General features: G+C 36.7%; 1 protein-coding gene across 2 annotated transcripts in view; it reads right to left on the reverse strand.

Moving 5' to 3' along the window:
* Positions 1-16,172, reverse strand: part of LOC126368840 (heme peroxidase 2) — a 78,937-nt gene that overhangs the window by 25,538 nt on the left and 37,227 nt on the right. For both annotated transcript variants that reach the window (XM_050013004.1, XM_050013003.1), the window contains exons 3-4: positions 15,446-15,603; positions 4,906-5,072 (exon numbers count right to left, since the gene is read on the reverse strand). In XM_050013004.1, the coding sequence (XP_049868961.1) occupies positions 4,906-5,072; positions 15,446-15,603 (325 nt within the window). The remainder of the gene's footprint in view (positions 1-4,905; positions 5,073-15,445; positions 15,604-16,172) is intronic.

Consider the following 16,172-nt stretch of genomic DNA (forward strand, 5'->3'; position numbering starts at 1 on the left):
AGTAATTGGTTTGGATTAGACGTCTCGGAACAAATATATTTTTATAAGAATCTGAGAAGTAGAATTTCAATAGACTCATATAAAGCTGCTATTCTCAGAAGGTCTAAAAAGACAACATTGAGAAAATTCCTCAAAGAGTAATATTATTGATGACTCGTACAGTGATGTGTCGTTCCAAGGAATGTTTCTCAAGTGGGAATATTCCCGTTGTAAATCTCTTTGCTTGCTTTTCTTTTTCAAACTGTTCTTTTTCGCACTCTGGTATTATGTTGATGGAAAATTCCACTTGATATCAACTCAGAATCATGGCCTGAATCATCTCTCAAAGTTTTCGTTACGATGTCACTAACACTCTGTATAGAAGGTATACACTATCATGTATACAATGTAATAACTAATCGCTGTCTAGATTGCCTGCTACACCGTTCAAGATCAATACTTGTAATGATTCTCCATCTAACTTTCATAACATCAACCGCCCTTCATTCAGAACTTAATTTCCCGTCATGTGACTCAGACAAGTATCTTTAAAGCTTTCGATACACTTCGACACAAAAATACCTTCTTAAGAATTTGTTGTAAATCTATCTATATATACATATAAAGGCTAAAGAAAGAAGACGCGTCCTAGCAGGACGTACATTGACCAAATTGGAGATGTCCTTAGATAAGGTTCAATATGATCTAATCTGAACCGGCGTGCAATTCGATTAATGAATGTGGAGGAAGCAAGAGAAGTGAGTCAGAACGAAGCAAATGGAATCCCATAGTCTCTGCTTACCCCGGTGGAAAATAGGCGTGAGTTTATGTTTGTATGTGTACGTGAAGATATTATAAACTATAGTTATTTAATTCCTCTCACTATACTACGACTGGAGTAAATTTTTGCATAAACGTTTAACGATGCTAACCACATTAAGTGTGTCAAGGAGTGTTAACTGTCTATTTCTGGCATTAAGCTACCGGCATTCTGTACATGTCACTGCGCAATTAGATTCTTATACAAGATGCTAATATTGCGTGCGCGTCTAAAAAGTTTTTTTTGAGCTCTCCAAACACAGAGGAGCGATGGGTGCCGCGTGCGTGCGCTAGCGCGCCCCATCTGCTGCCTCTGCTTGCCTGGAAGAGATCGCTTTTAGCGACAAGGCCCGCTTTAACATCTTTTTTCTAATATTTTTTTTTGTATAAATTAAAAATACATAAACAAATACATTCCAATCGTCAATAATTGTAACAACACACACATTTAAAATTAAATTTAAAATAATAATGAAAATCTATAAGTAAAAAATGTCTTTATTCTTGACGTGACCTAATATAAACTTGCCGCAAATGGAATTAACTACTTGGCCGGACAAACGGGGGAGCGCTGAGGGCTCTATGAAATATAAGACAACAGGCCTGACGGTGGCCAGAGGTACATTTATCGCATTATGCACCAAGTACCCGTGGGAACCACGGAATAGTAGAAAGAGGTTACCCTAACGCGCATTTTGTATGAGAACCGCTGTCGCCGGTTCAACCCCACTCTCATTTACTACTCCTGCAAACAGAGAACCACGATAGTTTTACTGCTTCTTAAATTCCATAGCCACCTTATCGGCATTGTGTATTTTATGTGATACGTTGCAATTTTATCATTAGTTTTCGTAAAATACTGCTTACAAAAGTATTTTTTTGATAAATAGCCGATCATGCTAAAATTTTTAACTTTCTTGTGATGAGGAGGGATCTCCTTGCATCATAGTCAATACATAAACTGCCTATATACGTCCCACTGCTGGGCACAGGCCTCCCCTCAATCAACCGGAGGGGGTATGGAGCATACTCCACCACGCTGCTCCACTGCGGGTTGGTGGAGGTGTTTTTACGGCTAATAGCCGGGACCAACGGCTTAACATCATAGTCAATACTTATTTGTTTTTGTACAAAACGACGTTTTAATACACTATCGTGGAGCTCCGTGCATCGTAAAGTTAGCGGACGAGTGAAGTGTAGTGAGTTGAAATATGAACTATTTGCTCATACTTGTATGGCGCGCGTTTCGCGCTCACTTGGCACTTCCAACCTCTCTTCTAATCCGTGTGCTGAACGGTCAATAGCCAACTTCAATTAATTAAAGAGTTAATTCATTCATTATTTTCTCCCCACTACAACTAACAATTACCTACACATTCTATTTTGATCGTACGCGGTTGTATAAGTCGTCCCATTCAGTCGCAGCGTGTGCGCAGGCCTAAAGAGAGGCGCACCCATAAGGAACTGTTACTTTCTCTATACGTAACCTTTCTTCACGTGACCCCTCGAACTATCACGAAACGTTATGCAATGGTTGTTGAGTTGTCGATTTATACTATGCTAAGTGTTCACAGGTGGGTTGTGAATGAGGTTTCTTGGTTGCTTTAAGTTTTAATGGGTCTAGGTTTCGCTTGAATTGTAAGTACTGTTAGCTACGAATAGTGGGCTGTATGTACGTTTAATATTATATAATATAAAAATAGTGCTGATTCCTGTACAAATCAACTAATTTTATTTTCAGTTCTACCTGTCTTTTTCTTATCCGTTGAAAAGGAAAGGGACGAGTAATCGACAGGCATAAAATGTATCGAACACATGTCATGTCAATTTTATTCAAAATTAAAAAAGTGCAAAAATTGTGTGTTAAATAAATAAATAAATTATTATATTATTATATTAGGCCGCCCAAATTGTACTGTATTCATGTGTTATTATGTCTAATTGTTGAAATTTAGTTCTGTGCAATAAAGTATATTTGATTTGATTTTATTTAAGTGCCAAGTGCAATATAATTACTATTAAATAAGCACATTTATTATAAATAACAAATAGTCATTATAAGGAAAAACACCATACTAATATAAACTTAATAACAAAATAACAAATACCATGTTACTCATCTCAAAACAGTTGTATCCGCAACATTTTCTACGTAAGTACAATAAAAAAAAAACGAAAAATAATGATAATGATTCATAATGAAGTAAAGGTCAAGTCTAACTGTGTAAAAACATAAGAGGTTAACCATTAGTGGGATGATTAGTTCGCGACACCATCCGCTTTTGGCAAAAAGTTATATCCGGTGGCCTTGAGTTTAGTGTGGTGGACGCGTCATAAGATCTACTCGTAATTAAATACTTAAAAAGGATGTATGGGCTTATTGATTCAATAAAGGTCGTAGGGCACTGTGATCATGTGTGTCATTGGTTTGCTTCGGGGGCCGCTGGCATATAATAAGGAGTAATACTAGTACTACTGTTTGCACCAATTACAGACGTGCACAACTTATGTAATTAACATGTATATAGAATTTGTTTTTTTTTAAAGAACGGAATAACAAAAGGTATGAAAAGTTACAGCCAGGCAACACTACAACAACAAACAAAGAAGAATAGGTACAAGAAAAAACTATTTTTTTTTCTATTAAACCAGTTAAACTAACACTAACAGTTAACACTAGTACTAGCCTTAAGAAAGTTATATTAATTGTTGTGTGTTTGTACTATTGATGTGCCTAGTAAATAAATAAAATAAATAATAATACTCCGTATAGAACGGTAACTCTCCGCACCAGCGGCTGAGCTAGGTTTACCTCACCCCCTCGATCTTACTTTAGTCGTCAATCGTATAAGCGTCCGACGTCACAAACACATATGCGCGTGTAAGATAACGTCAATGTGTAGTGTCAGTGTAAAAGGAGGTTTTTTGTATGAAATGTCCGGGGTGTGGCGCCGCGCCGGGTCAATTGTATATTGTATATATGCCATAATGATGTGCCAAATCTAAAATACGTCATGTTAAAAAAAAAAACAATACACTGAAAGATATGTTGCCTTTATCATCTCCCTAGCATTATCCCGTTTTTCTACAGGGTCCGCTTACCTAACCTGAAGATTTGACAAGTCCGGTTTTTAACAGAAGCGACTGCCTGTCTGACCTTCCAACGCGCGAAGGGAAGACCAGCCCAATACAGGTTCGGTCACATACCTCGGAAAATACATTTGTCGGGAATGTGGATTTCCTCACGATGTTTTCCTTGACCGCTGAGCACCTGATAATCATTTATGATCCAAACATGAATTCGAAACCAAATTCGACAATCATTGGTTTAGGCCTGTGCTGGGTTCGAACCTGCGACCTCAAAGTGAGAAGCAAGCGTTATAGCAACTGGGCTACCACGGCTCTTATATGTTGCCTTTATATCGGACTTATTTGAAGGAAATGAACTGAACCTATTTCAGCATAACTTATTTCAGTTACTTCACATATCATAACATTCGTAAGAATAGGAAAGCATTGCATGTATGTATGTACTTATGTAATACTTGTTCATAGGAAGCAATAGTCAGTGTAGTTGAATAATCCATTCATGGTTCATTCATTCGCCGACGATTGTGGTTACTGTGGATATGCTTACTGGCTTTCTTCAGTGTATTGTCAGAAAATAAATTTAAAACTCATGTGAAGCTTAATTTATGTGAAAAAGCTTATTATAAGATTAATGATTACTTAAATGATAAAAATACCTGGGTTTACATGTCTTGCATTATTATTCTAACACTTTTAAATATATTTTTGATGAAGGATGGCGTGGTTTGACTACTATGTAAGTATATTTTACATAAATATGAATCATGTACAGAATTTGGCGATGGAAAAGTTATGATTGTTGTTAATAAACAATTGGATGTCAATTTGGATGACATAAAAATGTTTTTTAAGGCCGAGATTTGCAGACGCAATAGCAAAATAATGGCGTTTGGATTTATATAGGATTTATATTCGGTCTTACGATTTAAAATGTTAAGTACCGTATCGTAGAGAAAGAGAGAGTTTATTTCCCTCTTCTCCATTACCCCAGGTGCGAAAAAGCCCACGAAAATATACCTTATTCCCATTAGCAGTGGCGACGATGTCATCGAGCACAAACTGCCCCCAGGCAGCCAGTAGACTGGTGACGTAGTCATGTTCAGCTGTGGCTGTGAGCTGAGCTGCCGCGTGTACTGCCAGCGCTGGCTCCGGCAGTCGCGGCGACGACAGTGGCTGCGACACTCCTGGGAAAGAAATGGACGATGGTAAAATAAACAGATAGACTGAACTTAATTAATCTCCATCTCCAGAGCGTTATCCCGTTTCCCACAGGTCCGTTTACCTAACCTGAAGATTTGACAGGTCCGTTTTTTACAGAACTTAATACACACACAATCTAAACCCGATTAAAAAAAAACATGTCAAATCTTCATTTAACGTGTAATATTTTACCGGATGAGAGCCCTTAGCGTTCCTCACTTGTCTGGCCTAGTAGTCAATACCATTTGCGGCAAATCTACAATAAGTCACGTTAAAAAAAGTGTAATATTTGGTAAAAAATAAATTAATTGATTTATTTCAATAATGTTGGTGGTGTGTACATCGGTACAGTCCGCCAAACTGTACAGTGCAGCAGTTTGTTGGCAGATAGGTCACTCAATTTCAGTGTATATTTATTTGCTCAATTTGATGCTTTCACACACCATAATCTTACTTCCTTTTATTTTAATACCTGGATTGAAACTAGCGTGTATATTAAAAGGTTTCATACGAATGTGATTTTTCACAAAAGCACTTACATGGTTCCTCTGAGCATGGCTGCGAAGTAGCAGATAATGAAATGAACTATCATTTGAACTTTACCTCGCATAATTTACGCAATTAACCATACTTAAACGGGCTTGTGAGTTGCGAAACGCATTATTATGTTATTTCGATGTAGCCTCAAGGAGCTTTGTAGCATTAAAACTACAATATAATTATTACAATTATAGCAAATAAGCAAAAAATTGAAATTAATTCCAACCCATTATAGATTAAATTAAAGTATAGGCATTTTATTAGGTAGGTAAGTATCTACAATGTCATACATTCAACTGCACTGAAGGATTTATTAGCTACATGGAGATTTTTTTAAATATATACCTATATACATTCCGTGGCCTTAAGGCAAAACCTCGTAAGAGATTTTTTGCACATTCGGATGTGATTTTTGTTAACAAATCACCGCGTAGTAAATACGCTTAGTCTCAATTCGCGGAAAAAATGTGCTTATGATTTGATTGAACCTTACTTGGTTGCCAAATCTTACTTAAACACGTGTTCACTGCTTGTTTTATTATTGGTAAGGCGGTTAATAGATTTCAGGATGATGAGTAGTTTTAGGCGGATGAGACGTTCGTTATGTAAAAATTGACGATTCAAAGTGTAACTATGTTACCAACTGAATAAAGATATTTTTGATTTTGAATTCTTTCAATAATTAGTGAAGTTTTACGAATATTTTGATTGTACTTAGGTAGGTAAAAGTGTAGATACATGTTATCCTCCTGCTGTTATATCACTCTTATTGGGGTGGGCATATGTATTTCTCTTTTATCATTCTCTGTCTGATGTCATTTTTGTACCCACACCTTTCACACACATATCCTAAAAACGAATACTGAGGGGAATGATTCAGCTCATTATGCTGAGTTAATATCGAGGGGCGAAATTATTCATCGTGAAAGTATAGAATTGAAAATAATTAAGAAACGTACAAAAACTCATAAATTTTGCGATAGAATAATCCACTTGAATTAACTCAGAATCATGGTCTGAGTCATCCCCCTCAGTATTCGTTACAATATCACTAACAAGAACATACATCAAAAAATATTATACATACGGAATTGGGAACCTCCTCCTAGTTTAAGTCGGTTAAAAAACTACGAAAGCTGCAAACTACAACACAAGATAAATATCGAAGTTTTGTAAGAGTATCAATTTCTTGCATCTATTAGCGTTCGATACAACTAATGGTCTAACGGATTTATGTAAACAGGTCAACCAGTTACCTACGAGTAGTTATAGATACTTACATAAACAGCCTATATCGTCCCACTGCTGGGTACAGGCCTCCCCTAATCAGCTGCGGGTTGATGGAGGTGTTTTTTACGGCTAATAGCCGGGACCAAAGGCTTAACAAGCCCTCCGAAGCCGAAAATATCACAAAAACGACTTTTTCAGAATTTTTAGGAATTTTTATTTAGTTACAAAACACTATAAATTGCCCTCGTGAAGTAAATTTTCTCACGGAATAGATACAGTTTGCATTATCATTTTAAATCTAAGTATCAACAGTAACTTCGATCGATCGTTTTAATGATACCGCGTATCTCTATCATTGTTTACGATCACAAACCGTTTACCCGGATAAACCCTGATCGTCAGTGATCAGTGATCATCATTACACGTCACTAATAATGGTAGTATTTTCAATGATTGCCGACTAACGTCACTCTAAGCGGAGTTCCTTTTAGCACAGGGCTGGCGAACGAATGAGGGATTCTCTTTTTTTAAATTTTTATCCTAGCTGTTGGATAGATGGCGCTGAACTTAGTAGGTTACTGCATGGAACGGAACATTATGTTATTCGTGTTTTTCTTTTTGAAATCATAGCATGAAACGTACATGTCACATTGATTATGTTTTGAAATAAACAAATAATGAAGAAATTAAACAGAATCTTATCAGAATGTCTCGAGAGAATGAAAGTAAGAAGGGAAGTCTCTATCTCGTTAATTTATTTGCTAAATTAAACAAAAGTTTTTTGTTCTATCATTGGCATCTTGGTAATGGCCCAGTAAAGTAATTGGTAAACGCCATCTTACGAGGTACTGAGAACTATTTTTTTCTTAATTCCAAAAAAGTGTATTTTTAAGTTTCCTAGGTCAAAGATACATTATCAAATTCTGATTACTAAATAAAGACAGATCTAAAGGTAACAAAAACAATTTCTTTTTTCTATTTAACTTATTTATGAATTTAATAAAGAAAAATGTAATAATAAGTGCTACATTTTGTCACGTTTTTCTATGACTTCCTAGATTGCTTTTTCATACAAATTCCATAGTCATTTCGAAGTACTTGTTACCTGTCACTTTTTATCGACCAAATTTCGATACTAATAAATCTCTTTTGTAACTAAGTATTTCATTTTATTTTGGTGGCACCAAAGTCGATATATTTGAATTTGATAGGTACTTTCATTTTGTATTAATAAAAAATAAAAAAAATAATGGTTTTTTATACGCTATAGTAATAATAAAAGTTTCTTACGTAGACAATTTAAGGGTGGCTTGCGTAAGGGTCTTTAAACATGTTTAGTGGCCCACTAAGCCACCCTAAGTATTGATTTTGATTTCATTTTATTTTATTTTTTAAGTGTGTTATTAATTAATGAAATAATAAGGTGTAGTAATTATAAGGTGTATTAAATTAAATCAAATTATTTAAGTATTTAATCTATTTACTCTGTTCTATCTATCTCTACCTACTTAGTCCATCCCTGTCACAAAAGGACGCTCACAACATATGATTACATTAACAACCGACCATGGTTCAATGAAGACGAAAAATTAACCGCGCATGAGTCATGATAAAGTTGCTATTATCTGTATGCCTACCTATTACATCTTTTATTAAGCTCACGACTAGTGTACTACTACTGTTTGAATTATACCTAACTAGCGACCCGCCCCGGCTTCGCTCGGGAGCAATGCTGAGGAAAAAATGAAATTATTTACGACATCACATAAAACGTCAATAATAACAGTATTTCTCCACTATTTAATGGGTGTTATTATACATATAAACCTTCCTCTTGAATCACTCTATCTATTAAAAAAACCCGTATCAAAATCCGTTGCGTAGTTTTAAAGATTTAAGCGTACATAGGGATATAGGGACAGAAAAAGCGACTTTGTTTTATACTATGTACTTAGTGATGTTAGATAGAAAATAATCGATCAAATTAACATCGACTGATACATCTCTATGCTAATGAACACCACAACATTAGCTAACGTATTTTGACAGATCTATCTAACCCTTACCGCGCATTGAGACGATTGCAAAACGTTATCTTATTGAAATATAAATCACCGATTGTACTGAACTGGGGGGTTAAAATGGCCACATCGGAGCAATTCATCTAAGAAAGCAATATTGCAATTTGAGATTTGCGCATATAAAAGTAAGTGCGCAATGCAAACAAATGAATTCCTTCGATGTGGCCATTTTAACCCTACTGGTTGTTCTATTTAATACTAGGTACTTACTACGTGCTTATCTACCAAAAGAGAATTGTGATTTTTGAGGAAGATGAGTATGGAGTTACGGATATAAAATATGGAAGACATTTTTTTCTTTTTCGAGGGAACAACGAGAAGGTTATGTCGAGCGGAGGCGCACACCGATTAGAGGTAAACACGCACCTATACATGGCGCAGGAGCCGCACGCGCCGATGTCATCGCATTTTATAACTTAAATCAAATGTCAAATCTTGAGGTTAGGTAAGCGGACCGTGTGAACACGGTATAACGCCTAAGTACTGGTTAACGTACCTATTTTCCTGTTCATTCAAAACAATTCCTATTTAAATACATAAGTATCTAGAGCTGAGTACCCATTAAAACAGATCTATAAATAGTAATCCTTTACGTAAGTAAATGTAATAACGGCAGATTACCTACATTTCCTATCATTGATAAGTAGGTAGGTACTCGCGTGTTCATTAAAGAAGTATTTCATTAAAATTCTTGTAATAAATCTCTGAATCGTATTGCAGAAAATATAGTTTATACAACATGCTTACGACCATATCTCAATTGGGGTAATCAGAGGTGCGTCCATCGTAAGATGAACTAAGTGGTTCTCTATTTTTACTCATAAAATTTTATGTAATCATTTTTGCATACTGTTACTTGTCCTATTATTAGTTACGCATAGTATTAATTTGTCATAACTTTTTAAGCATAATTATTATAAGCATAAAAACTATACTCCGAATAAGAAAAGTTTTGGCACAACTTTGAACGTTTTCGAAAATTACTTTTCCTTGGCTACATTTGGTTCATGATTGTGACTTTTTATATTTTTTGACACTATTTCACGCTGTTGGTCATCATTCAGTATATACTTTTCGTGTGTAAGATAAACATGATAGAAGCCACCCTAACCTACTGTTATGCCTTGTAAAAATTATGACAAAACACTATTATTCTAAATAAGAATTATGGATACCTATTTATATGTGAATCAAATTTATACCAACAAATATTAGTCCAAAAATAAGTTATACCTACCCAACAAACCAGTATTCCTAGATGTTATTATGGGAAAGTACTATTATGCTAAAAAACGTTATGCAAAAAGGATTATGATAATTAAAATTATGACAGAAACATTTGTGCATTTTAAGAGAATCCCGAACTAAGTACCCACACCATACCAAGCTTTGTGGTGAGCCGTATCGCCGTCTATAGAGGTCTTGTCAAGCTGCACTTCTTCTTCTATCAGTGTCAGGGTTACTATTGAACCGCCAAAGGCCCCTGTCACGGCTCATGTAACAACTACTAACTTGCGTCAGTAAATAGTAACCGGGACCAACGGTAAGCCTTGTGTGCCTTCCGATGCATGGATCATCTTACTTTTGGACACTCAGGTGATCTGCCTAACCAAACTAGGTATCACAAAGTGATTTTCGTGATATGTCCTCATCAGGATTTGAACGCGGGACCACCATGCGGTGGTCCGAACGCTCAAACCATTGGACCATCTGGGCCGTCGCGAAACTGCACTTAAGATACTTAAGTTAAATAATTAATTAGTGCAAGTCCCGTGCCGGGGTTCGGACCGGCGCTCCCGGGAAGAAGCAAGCCAGTGTACTACAGGACCACAGTGTGCAGCCACCGTCGCACCACCAACAAAATGTTGTATAAACGTCACCTCACGTGTGTCTTTTTGGTGGCGCAACCAGTGGCGGCCCTAGCAAATTAGGTAGTGCGACACCTCAAAGTGGCACCCCTCAGCCCCTTAAAAAAAGGTATGGGCAATCTAACCCTATGATGTTAGCTTGCGGCTAGGGTGAACCAGTGTTGCCTCCACCAGGCACACCTCGCACCACCCTAGGACTGCCACTAGGCGCATAAACTTCATACATTTTGTTGGTGGCACGTCCTTGGGGCCTAGATGGGATATTAAAGTCTTTCATGTACTAAATAATAATTTCATCATTCTGAGCGTGTTCCCTGATAAGTGGGACTCCCCATCGCTACCTCTCTTAAATTTTCATTTGCTCTGTTTTATACTAACCTTTAAGTTTGCATTGTTACTAAAAAAAAAAAAAAAATTGAATTTGAATAAAGGGGGATACCCTTGTCCCACAGTGTTACAACCTGTCTTATGGGGTTATACGTAGATTACAAAGATTATAAACCGTTCTTGTGCATGTTATCTCGATTATCTCGAGAACGAACGTGATAAACACGATGACCATTAGCTGTCTGGTCTGGTCTAACCTGTAATTAAACATGAACTATAGTAATCTCAATGGACAAGGAAACACGCATCAAGACGATACATCCATTGTCCGATAAAAGCTATAATTATGTACACAACTATTTTGTTTCAAATTGATTGTAGGAATATAATTATGCTATAAAAGTTATAAGTAGGTAATGTTTTTTTTTCTTGGACATAATACGGTCTAATTATGAAGTTTTACTTGATTGATTGATTGAAAACGGATTTAAGATTGATATATAACTTGGTTGGTAGGTAAGATGTGATATGACGGTACGAAATACGATCGGCTCAATAGGGTCAATCAATTCTTTCAAATAAAATCCTCTGAGACAATGCCCCGAGCCGAGGTCCGTAGTACCCAACTGGGCACCCTAAGGTCTTAAATTTTTAACCGGGTGAAAGACTTCAACTTTTCCCATTTGTCCAGCCACATAACGGAAAATCTAAAAAGAAATGGTTGGCCTGGGTGCTGGACTTTACAAATAAAGGCAACACGCCGCGCCGCCGCCATGACCGCGCGTATTTCTGTGTGAACGCGTACGCATAAACGAACATTAATAGCATACCTTAATAGCATACCTTAATAGCATCACATCATCACTAATTTAAGACCCACGTTCTTGTCCATCCCAGCCACGTTCTCCATGCTACTTTTTAGGGAAATATTTTTCCAGTGGCAGAGCAGTGGTTTCCCTCTTGTCTTCTGCCACGCAGTACTCTGTCTTATGCGAGTGGGATGGCACCCAGAATAGCCTATTTCAAAGCCGTACTAGGACTCCATCCTGTCCTCCGCCTCTGTATAGTACTGACAGTTACTGCTCCCTCTGTCAGTTTCCAAGGTACAGTCCCTGTGACTCGCCTCTTCCGTCCTGGATTGCCGTACCGATGGCTTCCGTCTCCGCCTCTGTAACCGTTGAGGTCTTCATCCGTATCCCTGGGCAAGGGTTCTATGTTATACCCCGTACTAGGACGCGCCGAACAGGAATTACCCCAGCCTTAATATGGTTATTTAGGCCTAAGACTTGGGCCAGCCTAATTAGGAAATAAAACCAAAATATTTCTTAGGTACCAGTCTACATAAAGTCTCTAATACCTACAGGATTGCATAGTTCAGTCTATTGTCCGGAGGCTAGCTTCCGCGTCTTACCCGAGACAAATCACTTCGCTAGTGAATAGCTACCGTGGTAGATTGATTACAGATTCTATTCTCATACTACAGTCATCAGATTTGGAGACAACGCTATGAAGGCACTATTTGAAACAAATATTGCGACAGACGCAAGACGGCATTCCTAGAACTCTACTTTTCGAAGAGTAAAGATGCCTATTCTGGCGAGAAATACTTTATTTTATTTCAATCTGGCAGCTCTAAAATAGTTTCATCCTTTATTTACGATATGTGCAAGACAGAGATATTAATTACACAGAGCTGGTTTTAGAAGTGAGAAGAATTGCAGAACCGTTATGTTAAAATAAATGTTTATTAAATTTATTTATTCATTAATTTCGGTATATAAATAATGTTATAAAATACGTATATAATATGAATGATTTATCATTAATTTTAATTATATAAATTCCTATGTTAATTCTATAATATTTAAATGTATAATTGTACCGGATGTCAATTTTTAGACATAGTAGTATTCCTTATTCTATGACATAAGACTTCTTCATCTCACGAAATGGATTGTAAGTATTTGTTTTGTTTTTTGTACTAAAAATAGCGTTTCTGCTTATGTAGGCATTTTGAATAAGTTACATCGTGTACTTAACTTGGTCATTTGTACGCGTGTTCGTACGACAGTCTGTTGCGACATCGCCAACAGTCCAACAGCTTTGTCTTTCTTAAAGAAAGTTATCTCCTTGTCAATTTCGACACGACGCTCATTTGTTTTTCTTATCATTCGTTGTTCCATCTCGCTTGACGGTTTATAAGAAGCTTACGCAAGAGTAGAATCGATGAGTTTGTCAAAGTGATATTTTAAAATATTCTATGCTATTCCAATGTGATGGACCATAATTATATGGGCGATGATTGCCTATCAATCAATGATATAATGTCCACCTGCTATCAACATACAAGTTCATCATTATACTTGTACTTCGTTATCCATCTTACGACTATGCGTTACAGGTATTTTCAATTTGTCTTGACTTTTCCTATCGTATTGGTTGTGTGGTGGATTACCAACCTCATCAACCCTGGTGTCACGGTTATTATTGAGCCGCCAAAGGCTCAATAAAAAAAAATCCGGGAATCGGACTTTGAATTTGTCTTGACTTAATGAAAACGACACTAATTAGATACATTTTATGATTAGACAATATTATTTGTTGTTAAGGTATTTTATTAAATTAGTAAATCAACAGTTTGACGTTCTATTCAAATTATAGGTTGCAAGGGTCTTCATTTTTTTGCGTGTCAATGATTTTAAACAAATTATGTTTTTTTGCCAAAGATTTTCCTCAATGTTTTTTTATCACCGATAATTTTCGGTCGATTTTCGTGCTATTGTGAATTTTAGTTAGTGGCACTTCTCAGAATTGTTTTGAAAGCAAACCCAGTGAGTTCTTCATACAATTACATAATCGTTTAATTTTAACCGGAGATAAGACCATATTGGTTTTGACACTTATTCAATGTTTGGCGACTTTAGAACATAAATAGTGGTTGGTACTTGTCTAGAAAAAAGAAACTGATATTATAAATGAGAATAACAACTAGAAGCTCAAACGTAAGCGGCAGCACTTTTGAGTGTTCCAAAATTTTGTCAGTTCTCCATACTGTCCAGCTAAAATTCATAGTAAATTGCTCTAAAATGTACGTTGCTCTACATTTTGGAGCAATTTATTATGAATTTTAGCTGGACAGTATGGACAGTATGGAATGTATCCCGTCTGAAGGATGAGTTACCTACGAAAAAGAAATGCCATCAGTTGGAAAAGGCGGTTTTAATAAAAGGGGTAATCATTTATACCCAAAAACAAAGATATGCATATGTCTGTTACCGTTATTGTTTTTAGTAATAATAATAAAATATTTATTTCAGATTCTGCATCCATATTATGTTAGTAAAACAATAGAGACTTACGAACTTTTTTTTTTTTTTATTATACAATTTAATACTTTATTGTTTCTAATCACTTAATAATTTATACAATTTGTCGTTTAAAATTACGAATAATTAAAACATTTAAAATTATAACACAAACACTAGTCAATCTAAAATACCGCCCCCTCTCGTACCCGGTTCAAAGGTGCCCATTATACTGGCCGCGTTACCGCGCACTATTGCCAAGGAAACCTGTTGAACCAGGAACGAGCTGGCGCGGGGGTCACTACCGCGGTCCCTCAAGCGCCTCCCCAAAACACGAATAAAATCCTTGGCCGCCGAGCACCACACACCCGAAGTCTCGACGGCAAAAGGGACAAAATCGTGGGTCCGCGTTAAGTCCCCGTATTTCGCCAGCTTTTGGCTAGCAGCCACGAACTATGTTAGTATATTAAATTAAATGATATTACTTGGCCACACGGCGTATAGGTAACACGTGAGTCATAACCCAGTGTTTCCAGAATGGGCCATCCATTCTCTCTGCTACGATTATTAGAAGACTGTTGGCGCTGCCACGTACTCTCGTCATTAGGGAGCTGACACTACATACACTGAGGCACTATATACAATATACTAAAGATAGCTTATCGATAGTATTGTCTTAAACGTTGTACCAGACAGCCTTTGGCGCTCCCACCGGGTGAGAGCCTTCAGCGCTCCCCATTTGTCCGGCCAAGTAGTTAATGCCATCTGCGGCAAATCTACAATAAGTCACGTCAAAAAAAAAAGGCGCTCCCAATTTGTCCGGCAAAGTAGTTAGTGCCATCTGCGGCAAATTTACAATAAGTCACGTCAAAAAAAAAAAAACAATAGTATTCCATTTTCCAAACTATCGATAGACTTTATATAGTGGTCTATCGATATGCAATATTATTTTCAGGGGTCCGCAAACTACCAGTTAAGGACGTGATGAACAGCTGAACCCACTTACCATCAGCATACTGCGGCGGCAGGAGTCTTAGAAAGATGTCTCCTCTCCTGCCCCAAGGTCGATGGCGCACGTTGTTGCACTCGCCGCTCGCGCTGCGGTACTTGCTGGGCGGGCACGGCGTTGACGCCACGTCGTCTTCTTCTGCTGTGCAGTTGTGCCTGGTAATCAAAATTAAATTCATTGAGTGAGTCTAAAAACTGCCTATTTCTCCCACCAGTGCCGTGTTTGTCAAAACTTACAAGTCAACACGTTCACAAGCTACAAGTTACTCATAAGTACGTGTAAATTACGTTTATCAAAAAAAGTGGAGGTATTGTAAAATTTACTTCTAAAAACCATTTAATCTTATATAAATTTAAAATACATAAACAAGCATATTGCATCCTGCTACAATTGTAACAACACACACATTATTAAAAACAATTAAATAAATATAAAAATAATAAAAATATATATAAAAAAAGAATAAATATTGACATTTGTAACATGTAATTTACATGATGTGTGGTTTTGATAAACACATTCTTGTAAAAATGTTCTTATATTTTGACAGTTCCCAATACTATTTGAGTAAACGAACATTGTTTTGGTTATATTACACTATAACCCGTTGCGCAGCGTTTAACTGCAATATCATAGTGTTATAGTGTTCTCTAAACTAAACATCGGAAAGAAGAAAACATAGAGAAACTTTTTTTCAATCCAAACTGTCGTTTTCCAACTGGCT

Source organism: Pectinophora gossypiella, chromosome 8, assembly GCF_024362695.1.
Source record: "Pectinophora gossypiella chromosome 8, ilPecGoss1.1, whole genome shotgun sequence".
In the NCBI taxonomy this organism is placed as follows: Eukaryota; Metazoa; Arthropoda; class Insecta; order Lepidoptera; family Gelechiidae; genus Pectinophora; species Pectinophora gossypiella.